At 56.7% G+C, this 14,917-nt stretch overlaps 1 protein-coding gene across 5 annotated transcripts in view; it reads right to left on the reverse strand.

Annotated features, from left to right (window-relative positions):
* Positions 1 to 14,917, reverse strand: part of SULF2 (sulfatase 2) — a 113,520-nt gene that overhangs the window by 6,799 nt on the left and 91,804 nt on the right. For all 5 annotated transcript variants that reach the window (XM_059407187.1, XM_059407186.1, XM_059407185.1 and 2 more), the window contains exons 7-11: positions 14,000 to 14,175; positions 10,548 to 10,676; positions 9,239 to 9,295; positions 8,615 to 8,744; positions 6,787 to 6,979 (exon numbers count right to left, since the gene is read on the reverse strand). In XM_059407187.1, coding sequence (XP_059263170.1) covers positions 6,787 to 6,979; positions 8,615 to 8,744; positions 9,239 to 9,295; positions 10,548 to 10,676; positions 14,000 to 14,175 — 685 coding nt within the window. The remainder of the gene's footprint in view (positions 1 to 6,786; positions 6,980 to 8,614; positions 8,745 to 9,238; positions 9,296 to 10,547; positions 10,677 to 13,999; positions 14,176 to 14,917) is intronic.

A 14,917-nucleotide genomic window follows, 5' to 3' on the forward strand; every position in this document is an offset into this window, starting at 1 on the left:
CCAGCCACAGAGGACCGAGGCCATGATGCACGCTACCATGTGGGTGGGTGTCCACCTCGTGATGCTCTGTGAACGCAGCCAGACACCAGAGATCCCGTGCTGTACGGGTCTATTTGTTCAGAACGTCCAGAGGAGGTAAAGAAACCAAAAACATGGTTGCCATGGGATGGAGAGACAGTGATGGGGTTCCCTTTTGGGGTGATGGAAGGTTCTGGAAGTAGAGGTGGTAGGTGCACTACACTGTGAATGTAATACATACTTCTGAATCGTAGACTTTAAAATGATAGAAATGGTAAATTTTATGGTGCCTGAATTTCACATCAATAAAAAAAGAAAAAGCGAAAAAAACGGAACGTGGATATAAAATCATTAAGTAAGGAGATTAAATCGGTAATCAGAAACTTCCCAATAAACCGAAGTCCAGGACCAGATGGTTTCACTGGTGAATTCTACCAAACGTTTAAAGAAGAATTAATACCAGTCCTTCTCAAACTCTTCTAAGAAACAACATTTCCAAACTCATTTCATAGGTCAGCATGACTGTGATATCAAAACCAGACAAGGACGCCACCAGAAAAGAAGATTATAGGCCAGTTTCCCTCATGAATGTAACGGCAACACCCCTCAGTAAAAGTATCAGCAAACCGAATTCAGTAATACAGTAAAAGGATCAAACAGCACAATAAAGTGGGATTTATTCCAGGACTGAAGAGGATGGCCCGCCGTCTGCCAGTCAAGCCGTGTGATACACCACGTTTAACAAAACGAGGGATAAAAATCGTGGGATCATCTCAGTGGATGCAGGACAAGCAGACAAAATTCAGCACCCATTGATGATAAAAAACCGATCAGGATGAGGTTAATATCCAAAACAGATAAAAACTCACACAACTCAACAGCAAAAACCCAAACAATCTGATTTAAAAATGGGCAGAGACTCTGAATAGACATTTTTCTAAAGAAGATATCCAGATGGCCAAAAGGTACATGAAATGGTGGTCGGGGGCGCCTGGGTGGCTCAGTTGGTTGGACGACTGCCTTCAGCTCAGGTCATGGTCCTGGAGTCCCGGGATCGAGTCCCACATCGGGCTCCCAGCTCCATGGGGAGTCTGCTTCTCCTGCTGACCTCCTCGCTCATGTTCTCTCTCACTGTCTCTCTCAAATAAATAAATAAAATCTTAAAAAAAAAGAAAAAAGAAAAAAGAAAAGGTGGTCGGCACTGCTCATCACCCGGGAAACGTGCAGCAAAACCTCCGTGAGCTACCGCCTCACACCTGTTAGAATGACTGTCATCAAAGGGACAATAAGAAGGGGCGCCTGGGTGGCTCAATGGGTTAAGCCTCTGCCTTTGGCTCAGGTCATGGTCTCAGGGTCCTGGGATTGAGCCCCTGGTTGGGCTCCCTGCTCAGCTGGGAGTCTGCTTGTCCCTCTTGTCCTGCTTGTGCGCTCTCTCTCTCTCTCTCTTAAATAACTATGTAAATAAAATCTTAAAAACCAAAACCCAAAAGACCAACATGGATGGACCAGCGGATATATAATGCGAAGTGAAACAAGTCAGACAGAGAAAAACACCATCTGATTTTACTTACACGTGGAATCTAAAAATAACCCCCCCCCCCACCACCACCAAGCTCATAGATACAGAGAACAGACTGGTGGCTGCCAGAGGTTCTGGGGGCAGGAATGGGCGAAATGAGTGAAGGGGCTCAAAAGGTACTTCTAGTTATAGAATGACCGAGTCCTGGGGATGCCGTGTATGGGACGGTGACTCTAGTTGGTAGGACCGTACTGTGTATTTGAACATTTCTAAGAGAGACCTTTTAACATTTTTACAATAAATGCATTTTTGTCACTGCATGGAGATGGATCTTAACTACCCACTGTGATCATTTTGCAAAGTCTGCAAGTATTATAACACTATGTTGCACACCCAAGACTAACATGTCCGTTACACCTCAATAAGAAACAAAGTCACCAAAAAACCACATTAATTTGAACTGGAAAGGAACAAAGCTGGGTAGCACATTCTCCTGGAAAGGAAAGGGAGCGGCTTGCTGGAGGGTCTTTGAGCTTCTCCATCTGATTGGCCAGCCCGGAGCTGGATGTTCTCCCCGGGGCTGGGCCCCTGGGAGACAGGGCTCAGAGGCATTTTTTTCCAGGCTCTACGTCCACTACTGAAAGCCAAGGGCACGCAGGCTAAAGTCAGAGCCCACATTTCTTGCAGATCTTCTATATATTAAAAACCAACTTGGATCAAGTTGGTAACATTTGGGAAAGGTGGGAATAGGTGGTCATGTAGCAGATTTCCAGCTTCGGAGGACAGAACCAAAGAGGCACCTGCCACGCCTGGGCAGGGGCTGACCCCACTCCTTTAGACAGGTGGTCCGTTCTCCTCTTGGCCACAGTCCCCAGCCCTCCCTTCTGTCTTAAAGCTCTGCCCCCTTCACTCAGGTCTGGCCCTGCTGTGCAACAAGTCTGTAACCCTGCTGGTCTGGTGCATCTTTCTGGAGAAGGGCCTAGAGCCCCCGTCGGCCCACCTTTCTGCTGGGCTCCCAGTGGCCACCAGATGGCGCCCGAGGCCCATGGATAGGACTCCCCGAGGGTGGGGGGGAGGGGGTTGCAGAATGTCCCTGGGCAGCAGAATCTGCTCTAGATGCCCCTACTTCTGGGGCAGATGTTTGTATCTTTCAGTTCCCAGATTCCTTCTATCAGAGTCACACAGGCCAAAGAATCTGGGGGCCGAGGCCCAGGAGAGGCATCTCTTAGCAAAACCTTGGGCCAGCTCTCCCCTTGGCTTTTTCCTTCCTGAGTCCAGTCCCCGGGCCCCTGATACACACAGTGTGAACCTCTGGGTCATACATGCCCATGAGGGCCGTGAAGTAGACCTGCCAGGTTCCTGCTGCCCCTGTTGTCTTGCTTGCTCAGGAGTCGGTGGCTTCGATTTTCCCACCTCCACGCTCCAGCCATGCACCCAGAGGTCCCCAAGCTCTAGCCTAACGGCCGAGTCTAGGCCTCTGTCTGGTTTTGTAAGGAAGCTACTGAGGCCACGGCTCTTTCCTCGCTCCAGTGACAATATGGAGAAGTCGAGAGACTGTTCAGCCTGCAAAGCCTCAAAGATTTACTCTCTGCTCCTTTACAGATGAGGCTGCTGGCTCTCACGTGAACCTTTGCCTGGACGTGAAGCCACACTCCTCGCTCTCCTGGTCACCTTTGTGGGCTTTGTTTCTGGGGTTCCAGAGGCGCCCCCACCAACCTGCGTCCTGGGAATGGAAGGGCTTCATAACCCCGTGGTCAAGAGCGTGGGCTCTGGAATCTGACTGCTCGGATGCAAATCCTGAGCAAACGTATGACCCCGGACAATTTGGTTAACTCGAGCAGCTGTGTCCTCACGACGGTCCCTGCCCTGCAGGGCTCTTTGCAGGACAACATGAACAGAGCTGGTAACTTCTGTAGCCCCTGGAAGCTGGTATCAAGCAGCCACCCTGTGGTTGGAGGGCACTCGGCAGCTGGGACAGCCTTGTCCGAGGTCCCCAGTGGGGCCCATCTATCCCCCAGGCCTGGAAAACCCTGGGTCCTGAAGCCCGCTCTCTGGGGCTGGGACCCCCAGGGCCTCTGTGTCCCCTCTTCTGGCATCTTGCCACTCCGTTAACTTGCTTACACCTTGTCTCACCCATGGGGCCTGATCTGCATCTCTCTCGTTCAACTTTGGAACCTCAGCATTTGGTGCCCAGTAGGGCTGCGTGTTTGTTGGGAGCCCAAGTGAGTATACGGTGGCTGGGGGCACCCGTCGCCCCATGCTGGGCTGGCCGGCCCTGCCTGGCTTCCTCCTGCCACAGCTAGTGCCCCAGCTGGATCATGGCGGGCTGGGGTCTGAGTTGCTCTGAACTGAGGCTTCTCAACCTCCAAATTGGTGACATTTGGGGGCCCAACAATCCTTTGTTGTGGGAGATTGTCTTGTGCCTTGTGGGATGTTTGCAAGTACCCCCGGCCCTATCCCACCCAAGGCCAGGAGCAGCCCCCATCACACGGCTGTGACAGGGAGAGATGGCTCCACAGGGCCAAGCGTCCCCTGGGTGCGGGGTGGGGGCGCTGTGGAGGGGCTGAGAAGCCCTGCTTGGGGCCAGCTGCTCAGAAAGGGGCGGGAGGCACTTGCAGGGGGATGAACGCGGGGCCAGCGGATGGGGCCTGGGCCCCCAGTTCCGCTGTGTAACTGGGCTTTCCTGTGCGTCCTAAGGAGGGTCCCCCGCCTTAGTTCCCGTGTTGCCGCGAGGTGTGTCTAAGACAGGACCTTGGTTACACTGAACTCCCATGGGTGCTTGGGCGCACTGGGGTCCTGGTTATGTTGGTGCTTTTTCTCTCCTCTGAGTATTAGTGGGGGGCAGGGATCTTAACCGAGTCACAGCTTCTGGTGCCATTCAAAGATCAGGCACCGCGCCGTGTGCTGAAGCAAGATGTCAGCTGTGGGATTCAATCTGGAAGCCCGGCTCTGAGCTGGCTAAAGAAGATGAGCTTGGCGGTGACTAATGGGCTCGTGAGGCCATATAATGGGGGACGCCCTCGGAAGCACTATCAGAGGCAGCAGGAGCCGGGGTGCTGCGGAGGGGACTCTGACCTGGGCCACACCACAGATGACCCTTGAGGAAGTCATGCTGAGTGAGGTAAGCCCGCCCCACGAGGACACGCACTGCACACTTACTCGGGTCCACACAGCACTCAGATGCCCGGAGACGGCAATACAAGGCTGGTGGCCGGGGCCGGGGGAGGAAGGGGATGGGGACAGTTTCAGTTTTGCAAGATGAGGAGAGTTCTGGGGATGGATGGCGGTGATGGCCGTGCAACCACGTGAAGATGCTTAATGCCCCTGACCTTGCACTTGAAAATAGTTAGAGGGGTGCCCGGGGCGGCATGGTCGGTTCAGTGTCTGACTCTTGGTTTCAGCTCAGGTTGTGATCTTAGGGTTGTGGGCCTGGGCCCCACACTGGGCTCTGCGGTCAGCCCAGAGTCTGCTTGAGACCCTCTCCCTCTCCCTCGGCCCCACTCAGGCTCACTTTCTCTCTCTCTCTCAAATAAATAAATCTTAAAAAAAAAAAAAATTAGGGGCACCTGGATGGCTTGGACGGTTAAGCATCTGCTTTCAGCTTGGGCCATGATCTCAGCGTCCTGGGATTGAGCCCCCACGTTGTGCTGCTTCTCCCCTTCCCTCTAACCTTCTGCTTGTTCCTCTCGCTCTGGGGCTCAAATGAATAAAATATTTTTAAAAAATTTTAAAAAGTAGTTAGAATAGTAAACTTTATGTTACGTCTATTTTACCACTATTAAGAATGAAAACACCTGGGGCTAAAGTCTCTAAGTAGGCTTTGGTTGTCCTTGGGTCCGGGGGCCTGACACGTGGACAGCATGGGCAACTGCCCGGGTCTGGAGGGGAGGCTTCTGGCTCGCAGACTGGGTCTCACTGGGACAGAGGCCTGGCCCCCAGGGGTCTCTAAGCATGTTCCAGGCACAGGTACATTCTTTCCAGGTGGAGCTAAACCTTGGAATGGGGCCAGGACTTCCCCAGGGTGACAGGAGTTTTGCGGTCAGATCTAGGGGACTTTAAGTCTGCTTTCCCTGTCCGCTGGCTGTCTGTCTGTCCTTCCTCAGCCCCTGTGGGGAGTGAGCCATGACGTCTGGGACGGCTCGGCCCCACTTATCCAAAGTACGGCTGATTCTCCTTATTTGAGGTCATTATGTTCTATAAAGTCCCCTGAACACTGGGTTAGCTGACACTGTACCACTGCTCCTAGGGGAAATGTGGGGCTCAGTTCCTGTGAGCCTCTGGTCATAGCATGTTTGTCAACTATCAATACAGAAACGTGTTCTCTGTGTGTTTCTGTTTGAAAACACCTCACTTAATAGATACTGTTGATCCTTTAATACCGAGCTCCTGGCCGACAGCACTGAGTCTCATGCCTGCAGAAAGCCTATCTAACCCACGTGCCTCCTCCGTAGGGCACATCTCAGCCTTCCTGTGCTTGGGGACACCACATAACACCTCAGTACCAGGCCGAGCAGTGACCTCACTGGGCAAAAGCACAAAAGATGCTCGCACACAGTACTAGAGCTGCAGCTGGAAAGCATGTCAGACGCTGCCTCGTCCGAGCTCAGCTGGGAGCGAGCGTGTTGCCTGAGTCAGAAATTTCTGCCACTCTGCACGTACCTTGAATGACCGAGAAAGCACCTTGACTACTGATTTGGGGGCTACAGGTCAATCGCTGCTAGGAAGACAATCGGCAAATAATGAGAAGCGACCATCAGATGGTTTTCCCTTCCAGGCCCTTCTAGAGCCCGACCTCTTCTTGCACGTGCCTGCCTGGGCCAAGCACCAAGGCTCCTCACCAGGTCTCCTGGAGGCCACCCAGTTGGCCTCCCCACAGGCCTCCTGCTTCTGTTCCTGCCCCTCACAGTCCAGCCAAGTGACTGCTGGAGGATCCCCTAAAAACACCAATCTGTCCTTGGCTTCTCTGCTCAAAACTGTCCATTGACTTCTCATCTCAGAGTAAGGGGCCAAGTGGGGTGCTCTGTGAGGCCCCTGCGTGGTGGACCCCGACCCCTCTCCTTGGCCTCTTTAGCTGCTGCCGGGTGCAGCGCTCAGTGCCCTCGCACATTCTCTTCCCGCTTCATGGCTGCCTGGGGCCCGTGGCTGTGTCCCCGCTCCCAGAACATCACCTGACGCCAGCGACGCACGTCTGGGGGGCTACGGAGGACCGTGCCCCTCCTGCCCCATCCCGCCCAAGCCCCCGCACTCACTCTTCTTGAAGAGCTTCTTCCGGCGACCGGCCAGGCTGAGCTTGTAGTCACTAACGTCGCAGGCACACGCCTCGCCGCCCGGCGCGTAGTACTTGGGCACCAGGTTGGAGAGCGCCCCGCCCCCCAGCCGCGCGGGGCCCTTGCACTTGTGCAGCTTCAGCTTCCCGGACGCGTCCTCCACACACTGCCACTTCTGCAAGACACAGCCGGCCCTCAGGCTCCCGGGCCTCCCCTCTCTGTCCCCATCCCGGCCTGAGCCGGCCCCCTCCTCCTGGCCCTCGCAGGGCGGACACCGGCTCTCGGACAGACGGATGCACGTCCGCGGTGGGAGGAGCACAGAAGGGCGGGTGGGGGGCGGGGCTCGGAGTGGGGGCGGGGCTCACAGCATCCCTCATACCCTGAGGGGTACGGCCTGGGGGGGATGAGGGGGATGAGGGGGACGGGTGGCTTGGTCGGCAGAGCCATGACTGTGCCCTGCCCCTGGGTGACCATTGGGACTGGAGTCCTGGAGGCGCCAGAGCTATAGCTGAGGGGCTAGAGACTGATGCCTCCCCAGCAGGTCAGCCCGATCTCTACCTCTAGGACTCTTTTCTTTTGGGGAACAGACTCTGATAATGTTTTGAAGATGCTGATGTCTGCCCTTGGGCTACCCTGGGGCCTGCCTGAGCCCCGGTCTGGGTGGGGAGAAAGGTGCCAACAGGGGGATCGGAACAATCTAGGGGGACAAAGGCCCCTGGCCCAGCAGCTCACTCTCGGTAGCTCGGAACTGAAATCAGCACCACTCCCCCCGATCGCCCCAGCATGCAGCCCCAGGAGGGCAAGGCTTTCTGTTGGGGACATTCAGGGACATAGCTCCAGGGCCAGGAACCGGGCTCTGCAAGGAAGCGAGCAGTGTAACCCAAAGCTCTTGTCCACAGGCACAGACCGGCTTCTTCCCCAACATGAAGTCCTCCACGCAGCGGGAGGGGGTCTTATGGTCTGGGGGCTGGGAGCTTATGAACAAATGGGGGTGAGGACCCGGCCCTGCCGATGGGCCGGTCCTAATGCTGAGTCTGGTGACAGGACGGAGCTGCTCGCAGGGAACCGGCGAGAAACCCATCCATCCCGTGCCTGGGCCTGGGAAGCCACGGGCTTGTAGTGAGAAGCGGGACAGGAAGGCCTGGCTTTACTCACACGTAGGGGTGAGGCCCGAGTTACTTCAGGGGGATGCCTGCGGGCACCCCGTGGACGGGGCCCCCCTGCCTGCTTTCCTGGCTCTTTGGCCCTGCCTTGCCCTCCCCAGACCCCCTCCCCAGAGCCCACCTCAGAGAAGCCAAGGCAGACTCCACCTGCTCTCTCCAAATACTATGTGGCTGTAATTTTCTTAACACTTCTCTCGAAATCAGCTCACTTTTTAAAATCCTTTTTTATTTAAAAAGGCAGCTTCCTATTTCTCCTCTGACTGGAAAGCCAGCATGAAGAGGCTCCTTAAAGTGAATTCAATGGAACTACCGGGGTATCTGAGGCTGCGAACACCGCATGGGGGCTACCACCTCCCCGGGGAAGGGGGTTGGGGGGGCTACAGAGGGGCTGAAGCCCCATGTGCCCCCCTCATCCCCAGGGCGCTTCTCTGATGGGATCATGATTGAAAGGGAGCTGAGGAAGGAATCCCTTTCTGAGCCTTGTCCAGTGTCACCCTGTGTGCCCTGGCCGGCTGGCCCCCACCATCGGAGTTCCCTGGCCGGCTGGGTCTGCAGACTGCCAGGCCGAGGGGCAGCCGCGGGGAGGGGACAGCCCGGGGAGGGGAGGGAGGACAGGAGGCCACCGGGCAGCGGCCACACTTCCTCACCTGTCCCAGCTGCTCGCAGGCCGTCTGGTACTCGGCGCGCTGGCACAGGTCCTTCACCCGCTGGTATTTGGGCAGGAAGTTTTCCTCCTGAGCGTCCACCTTGTCATTGTCCCTCTTGTGCAACAGTTTGCTGTGGGGCGGGGAGGGGGACAGACTGCTGTCCTCCAGGCTCTGGAGGAGGGCCCCTCCCCACCCCCTACTACGTAGCAGCCCTGTGCTGCCCCGGGCACCATCACCGGAGGACCTGGGTCCCGCCGGCCACATCTTCTGATTGTTAAGAGGCTTAGGAAATGGGAATTTTATGAGAAATCTCCCAAACTGCATGAGTTAGCAATAAATTAGGAAACATTTAAGACATTGTGTAGGCAGGAAAACATGTCTGAAGGGACATGTGGTCTCCAGGCACAAGTTCTCCGTCAGCCATGGGAACAGCTAGCGGGCTTCGTGCAGGGGGCGGGGGGAGGCTGTGGGCACAAATCCGAGCGAGTCGCTATTGTGAGGGACCTCAGGGGCTGTCTCCCTCCTGTCCCCACCAGTGAGATCGTCCGCACCACGGGTACAGGCAGGGCTGCCTGGAGCTTCCTGGGGTGGGCAAGTGGGGGCCCCCTCCAGCACGGCACTCACCCTCTCTCCACCAGGAAGGAGTCCCGCCAGACCCTCATCTTCTTTTTCAAGTGAAACCTGGAAAAGCAGCACATTTCTAACATCTCATCAATGTGGGGGCCTCACGCATCCCCCCCGCCATTCTGCAAGAGGCAGGAATGTACCTTGGTTCATAATCAGCACAGACCCAGGGCTCTAGGGGGCAGCTTAGGGGGGGGAGAGTGGGCCCAGTGGGGTGCCGGGAAGGCTTGGGTGCGCCCACCCCACGGAGCAGAGCTGCACCTTCCCCAGAGATGGGGGTTGGGAGGCCCATAGGGCAGAAATGGCCCAGGTCAAAGGTTTGGGGGGGATTTTCGTCTTTGATCCTTTGCAGTTGGGTTTGTGTAATCTGAGTGTGCACTTCATACAGTTTTACTTGACTGCTGTTTCCCAGATAGGAGCTCAGGCATCCTCCACCCGGCTCCCAGGGGTCCTGGCTCCCAACCCAGCTCCTTTGCTGCCCCAAATATGCCATTTTACAGCTGTACAGCTCAGGAAACCTCGTAGTCAAAGGTAGGAGGCTCCTTGGAGGTGGTCCCCCTATAGGGGGGACCTCGGAGCTGTAGGAGGGGCAAGCAGGAGCTCCTAACAGTCAGCACTTTGGGGTGGTGAACCCGGTGGGCAGTCCCTGTGCTGGCCTCCAGATGTTGCTACCCTGTGCCTGTCCCCACCAGACTCCGCTCACCTTCCTACCTGCCTAGCTTTTGTTCATGTCACCACTCCCCTTTCTGCTTCCAGGACACCCAGGAATATGGGCCCATCACACCAGCCGGCATCAAAGCCTGAGAACATGGTGACTGGGGTGCGGCCCCGAGCCTGGAGTCTGAACCCCGAGGAGTCAGCTCCACACTTGCTGAGAGACACCCAGCAAGTCGCTCGACCTCCCTGGGATTCGGATTCACCCTGGTAAGAAGGGACCCTGTAATGCCTCCCCGACGGGGTCACCGTGATGATCAACACGGGAAGTCCTCTGCGGAGTACTCAGAACAAGGAAGTGCTTAATGAGCGCTCGCTGCTACGGATGTGATTATTTGCAGTTTTATACAGTTTTAGCACAGAGAGTGTCCTCAACTGGTCACCTCAGTGACAATCCAGATCGGAGGACTTAGAGCGAGAACTTCCTTCTTTCCCACGGCAGGGAAGGAGTCGGGATCAGGGACCCTAAAGCCCCAGCTCCAGACTCTTGGAGACACACCCCCTTCTCAGACCCACACCATGCGGCCATGAGTTCACACAGTTTGGGGAGCCTGGCACCCCTTTGCCCCCAGCACTGGCCTGCTCCCCTGCTCACCGATTCGCTGGCCGCTCCGTATCCAGCAGCTTGAGGATGGACTTCCCATCCATGTCCGAGGGGATGTCCAGACCGGCAATGTCCAGGATGGTGGGGGCCAGGTCGATGTTGAGGACGATGTGGGGATTCCTGAGGGAGGGGGCAGAGAAGGGCTCGGCCACCTGGGCAGGGGTGCCCCAGCCTTGCTGGGGAGAAAGGGCAGCTGGATCGCCAGGGACTCACGCCCGGAACGTAGAGAAGCTGTGAGCTTGTCCCTCTCCTACATCCCAGCCCTCAAGGCTCCCTTCGGCAGCCCCCCTACCCGCCACCCCCTCCCCCCCCACCGTTCAGCTGAGTCCCCGACCCTCCCCACCTCACCTGCTGTGCACTCCACACATACCACAGGGCACTGGGATTTATGGGCCTCTACTTACCTGCTGCTTCCGCTAGGGATGCCCCTCCCTGCCTCCAACTATCTGATCACAGGACACCCCCCCCCCCTTTAAGATCCACTCTCGACCCTGGACCGGCCCCCACATCTGTCTCTGAACCTCTGATGCAAATGCTGGCCCCTGGCTGTTCTTGGCCAGGCCCGTATCTGGCCTCAGGACCTTTGCCCTTGCTCTTCCCTCTGCTGGAATGTTCTTTCTCGATGCCAGAGCAGCACTCTCCCCTACCCTCTGAGTTCTCTGCTCAACAACTACCAAGGACGCCGGGGGCCCCTTGATCCCTGCTCTCCAGTGTGCACACCTCTGTGAGGTCCCTCCCCTCAAGGGTGGGCCAAGCCCGCAGGATCTGGGGAAGGCGATGGTGATACACGGTGGCTATGCTTCGTCTCGCCTGCTGTCCCTTTGTCTACTTGCTCCCCTGGTTGGGGAGAAGGAGCGAGCTGCCCTAGGTCACCACCACCGGTGAAGATGGGTGGTGACTATTCTGGGAGGCAGGCTGTGTGACTTCAGGTCCCCTGCTTGCACCTGAACAACCTTGGGAGCGGGGAAGTCGGTCCCTCCCCAGCCCTGCCGAGTCCTGCGTGCAGCGGAAGCAGAGGGCCAGGCTAAGCTGGGCCCCAGTTTGCAACGACTTGTGATGCAGCACAGATTGCTACCATAAGGCCCTTCCCGTGGACCCCCCTCGTGCTCCTGCCCCTGCCCTGAGGCCTCATCACCCCCACTTGCTACATCCTGCAGTGCTAGCTCTGGTTTACCGTGCACACTGCAAGGCAGATGCTCTCGTCTAGCACTTTTATACTTAGAATATACAGTAGGTGCTCAATAAGTGCTAGCTTAGTGACTTTTGTTATTTATTTCTACCAGATGCCTGTCACATCTCATCTCCTGTTTCTGCCTGGCGGTGTCCCCAGTGTGGTGGTAAGGGGCTGGAGGGAAGTGCCCAGTGCGGAGGTCGGCCCCTGCTGAGTGCACGATGGCCACACGGAAACCCTCTCCATCAAGGCAGCTTGGAGTCCCTGACCCCATGCCCTGGGCTGAGGGGCAGGGCCTGGGTCCTAGCATTTCAGTTGTCTTTGACCACCCCGACCCCCCAGCCCAGCACCTTGAGAACACAGGACGGGTAGCCAGGCATGCTGGGAGGGGTACAGGGGGTGAGGCTGCGTTGTGGAGGGGCCTGAAGGTCTGACAGTATAATCTGTCCGGCGGAGGGAGCTGGAGCAGACGCCAGATGGAATGTTGGCAACCGGCAGCTGAGCAGACTTGAGGGCATCCAGCAGCCCTGCTCCCCAGAACTAGGTGGGATGGACAAGATCTTTCCCCACCCAGCCTCCACACCCTGCTTGGCGGGAACACTGCCCTGCCCCACTCAGATTCCACTGCCTCATGGATTAGGTCTCTCACTCAAGGTCTTCTATCACCCTGGCTACTGTGATTGGTTCAGGGATGGATGGACACGTGACCCAAGTCAGGCTGGTGAGAGTCAGCCTCGAGGCTTCTGTCCGAACCACTGTCTGGTTTCCTAAACTGGATGGCTGCAAGTCAGGGTGAGTCTACCACCAGGAGAGAGAAGCCTGCCTGAGAATGAAGATGATTCAGAGGAAGCTGGGCTGAGAGATGGAAAATGGAAGCTTCCTGTTGTTATTGTGAGACTGCTGGATCCAGCCATGCCTGAAGCCATAGTGGCCTTGGACTTTCCAGTTACTTTAGTTCCTATGTTCCTTTTATCTTTTTTTTTGGTGGGGGAAGGGGGCCTTATGTTTGCAACCGAAGGAACCCTAGCCTTGAGCCCCAAGCCTGACATTAGCACTTTCCTTCTCTTGTCCATGTGGGGTATGGTTTTGGGTCCTATGAACCAGATCGGAGACTCTGAGGCTGATCAAACTGAAGATGTCAATGCCTGTGCAGTCTTTAGTGAGTCACATTCCTTTGATTTATAGTGGTGGCTCAAGGGTTCCGAGCGGCAGGAGTAGAGGCTGCCTAGCTTAAAAGCTCAGCTCCATCCCTGACATACCACATGGCCTCAGGCAGGCTTACTTCTCTGTGCCCCACCAGCAGGGTCATGGTGGCATCTGTGTTAGCAACACGGTTGCTGGGATGCCCTCATGGCTTACGTGGTGGCTGTAAAGGGCTCAGACCCAGGCTGGGGAGCTAGACAAGTATACCTATTATCACTGCTCTCTTTCCATGGGTCCCTGAGATCCGAGCGGGGAGGGATCTGTTGAGATCGGCCGGCAGAGGGCAATCAGCCCAGCCTTGAACCCACACAACCCACCTTCTGGAATTGTCACCAAGCATTCTTTCCAAGGGATGCAAGTCAGATCAAGTTAAGTGTCTTAAAAGCAATTTATCTGCATTTCAAAAAGCCATTTGGGTTGGTCTCTGCAACGTGCAGTTGATCTGAGGAAGCCGCTGCGCCATCACTTGCCTTCCTACCCTACCCCTGCCACAGGTGTGGCATTTCTGCGGCCACAATATGGCAGCTCACGCTTAGCCCAAGGAGAAGGATGTTTGAGGGCTGGCAGGGTCCCAGACGTTGGATGGAAGGGAGACTATTGCCCTCTGAACTGTGTGTGGCCTGAGCTGCCCCAGCTGCATTGCAGACAAGCCCGCACTGAGGCGGCAGGGTTCCTCCCCGGCAGCCGCCCCAGGGGTCCCCCAGGCCAGACAGAAGTCAAGGCGGCCTTCCCACACGCTGGCGGCGACGCACACACAGGCCAGCTCCCCGACTCGCTGGCCCGCCGCCCCAGCACACACAGTCTGTTTTCACAGGTGCTAATGGCCCCCGGCCCCCGGTCTCTCCTTCCCCAGCGGAGGGCTATAAAGTGTGTCAGAACCCACCTAGGTGACATAATCAGTGTTTCACTTGGCACCAAGGCTCACCTGCCCACATCACGTGTCGCCCAAGGGAGTGGCTTGGGGCCACACGCTGGAGCCACCTGCTTCTCAGCCTCCTGGGGGCTGGTGGAGCCTGGAGGCCTCCGTGGAAAGGCGGGGCCCTGGGTAGGGGGTGGGTGAGGCACTTACAGCGAGCCGGCCTCCACGTTGGGGCCCCGCACATAGAACGGGACCCTGATGTCGAACTCGTACGGCATGGACTTGCCCTTCACCAGGCCAAACTGGCCGATGTGGTAGCCGTGGTCGGCGGTGTACACGATGTAGGTGTTGTCCAGCTCGCCCGTCTCCACCAGCATGTTGTAGAGCTGAAAGGCGGTGAGGCGGTGAGGACGCAGGGCAGGGCTGAGGGCACCGAGCGCCCTGGGGCCCGACCCTTCCCGGCTTCGGGTGTTCGCGGCACCTCGCTGCGGAGACTGATGTGTTCGTAACTGGAATGACTGCAGCCTCCCGGCCTGCCGTCGCGTCCCGCCCCCCCTTCTTGGCAGCGCGGCTCCCCTTTATCTCTTTGGTGTGAGTGGGGCTCCCCAGGCCTCCGGATTAGAATGGGGGGGGGTCCCACGCGGGCGGGAGCGTCTGTCACCATGTTCTCTGCTGCATTCCCACGGCCCTGGCACTCCGCCAATGCTGCTGGCAGGATGAATGAATGAATGAATGAATGAACATGATTTATTTATTTATTTAGATTTTATTTGAGAGAGAGAGAATGAGGGCTAGGGGAAGGCGGGCGAGGGAGAGAAGCAGGCTCCCCGCTGAGCAAGGAGCCCGCTGCAGGGCTCGATCCCAGGACCGGGAGATCATGACCTGAGCCAAAGGCAGACACCCAGGTGCCCCATGGATTTTAAATAGCTGCATAGCCACAGAGTGACTGGTGGGTTAAGTGTCCGACTCCTGATCTCGGGGTCATGAGTTCAAGCCCGTGTTGGGCTCTACGCTGGGTGCAGATACTGTGGATAAATAAAAAATTTAAGGGGCACCTGGGTGACTCAGTGGTTAAGTGCCTGCCTTCGGCTCAGGTCAGGATCCCAGGGTCCTGGGATCGAGCCCCGC

The sequence above is a fragment of the Mustela nigripes genome, chromosome 7 (genome assembly GCF_022355385.1).
Source record: "Mustela nigripes isolate SB6536 chromosome 7, MUSNIG.SB6536, whole genome shotgun sequence".
Taxonomy (NCBI): domain Eukaryota; kingdom Metazoa; phylum Chordata; class Mammalia; order Carnivora; family Mustelidae; genus Mustela; species Mustela nigripes.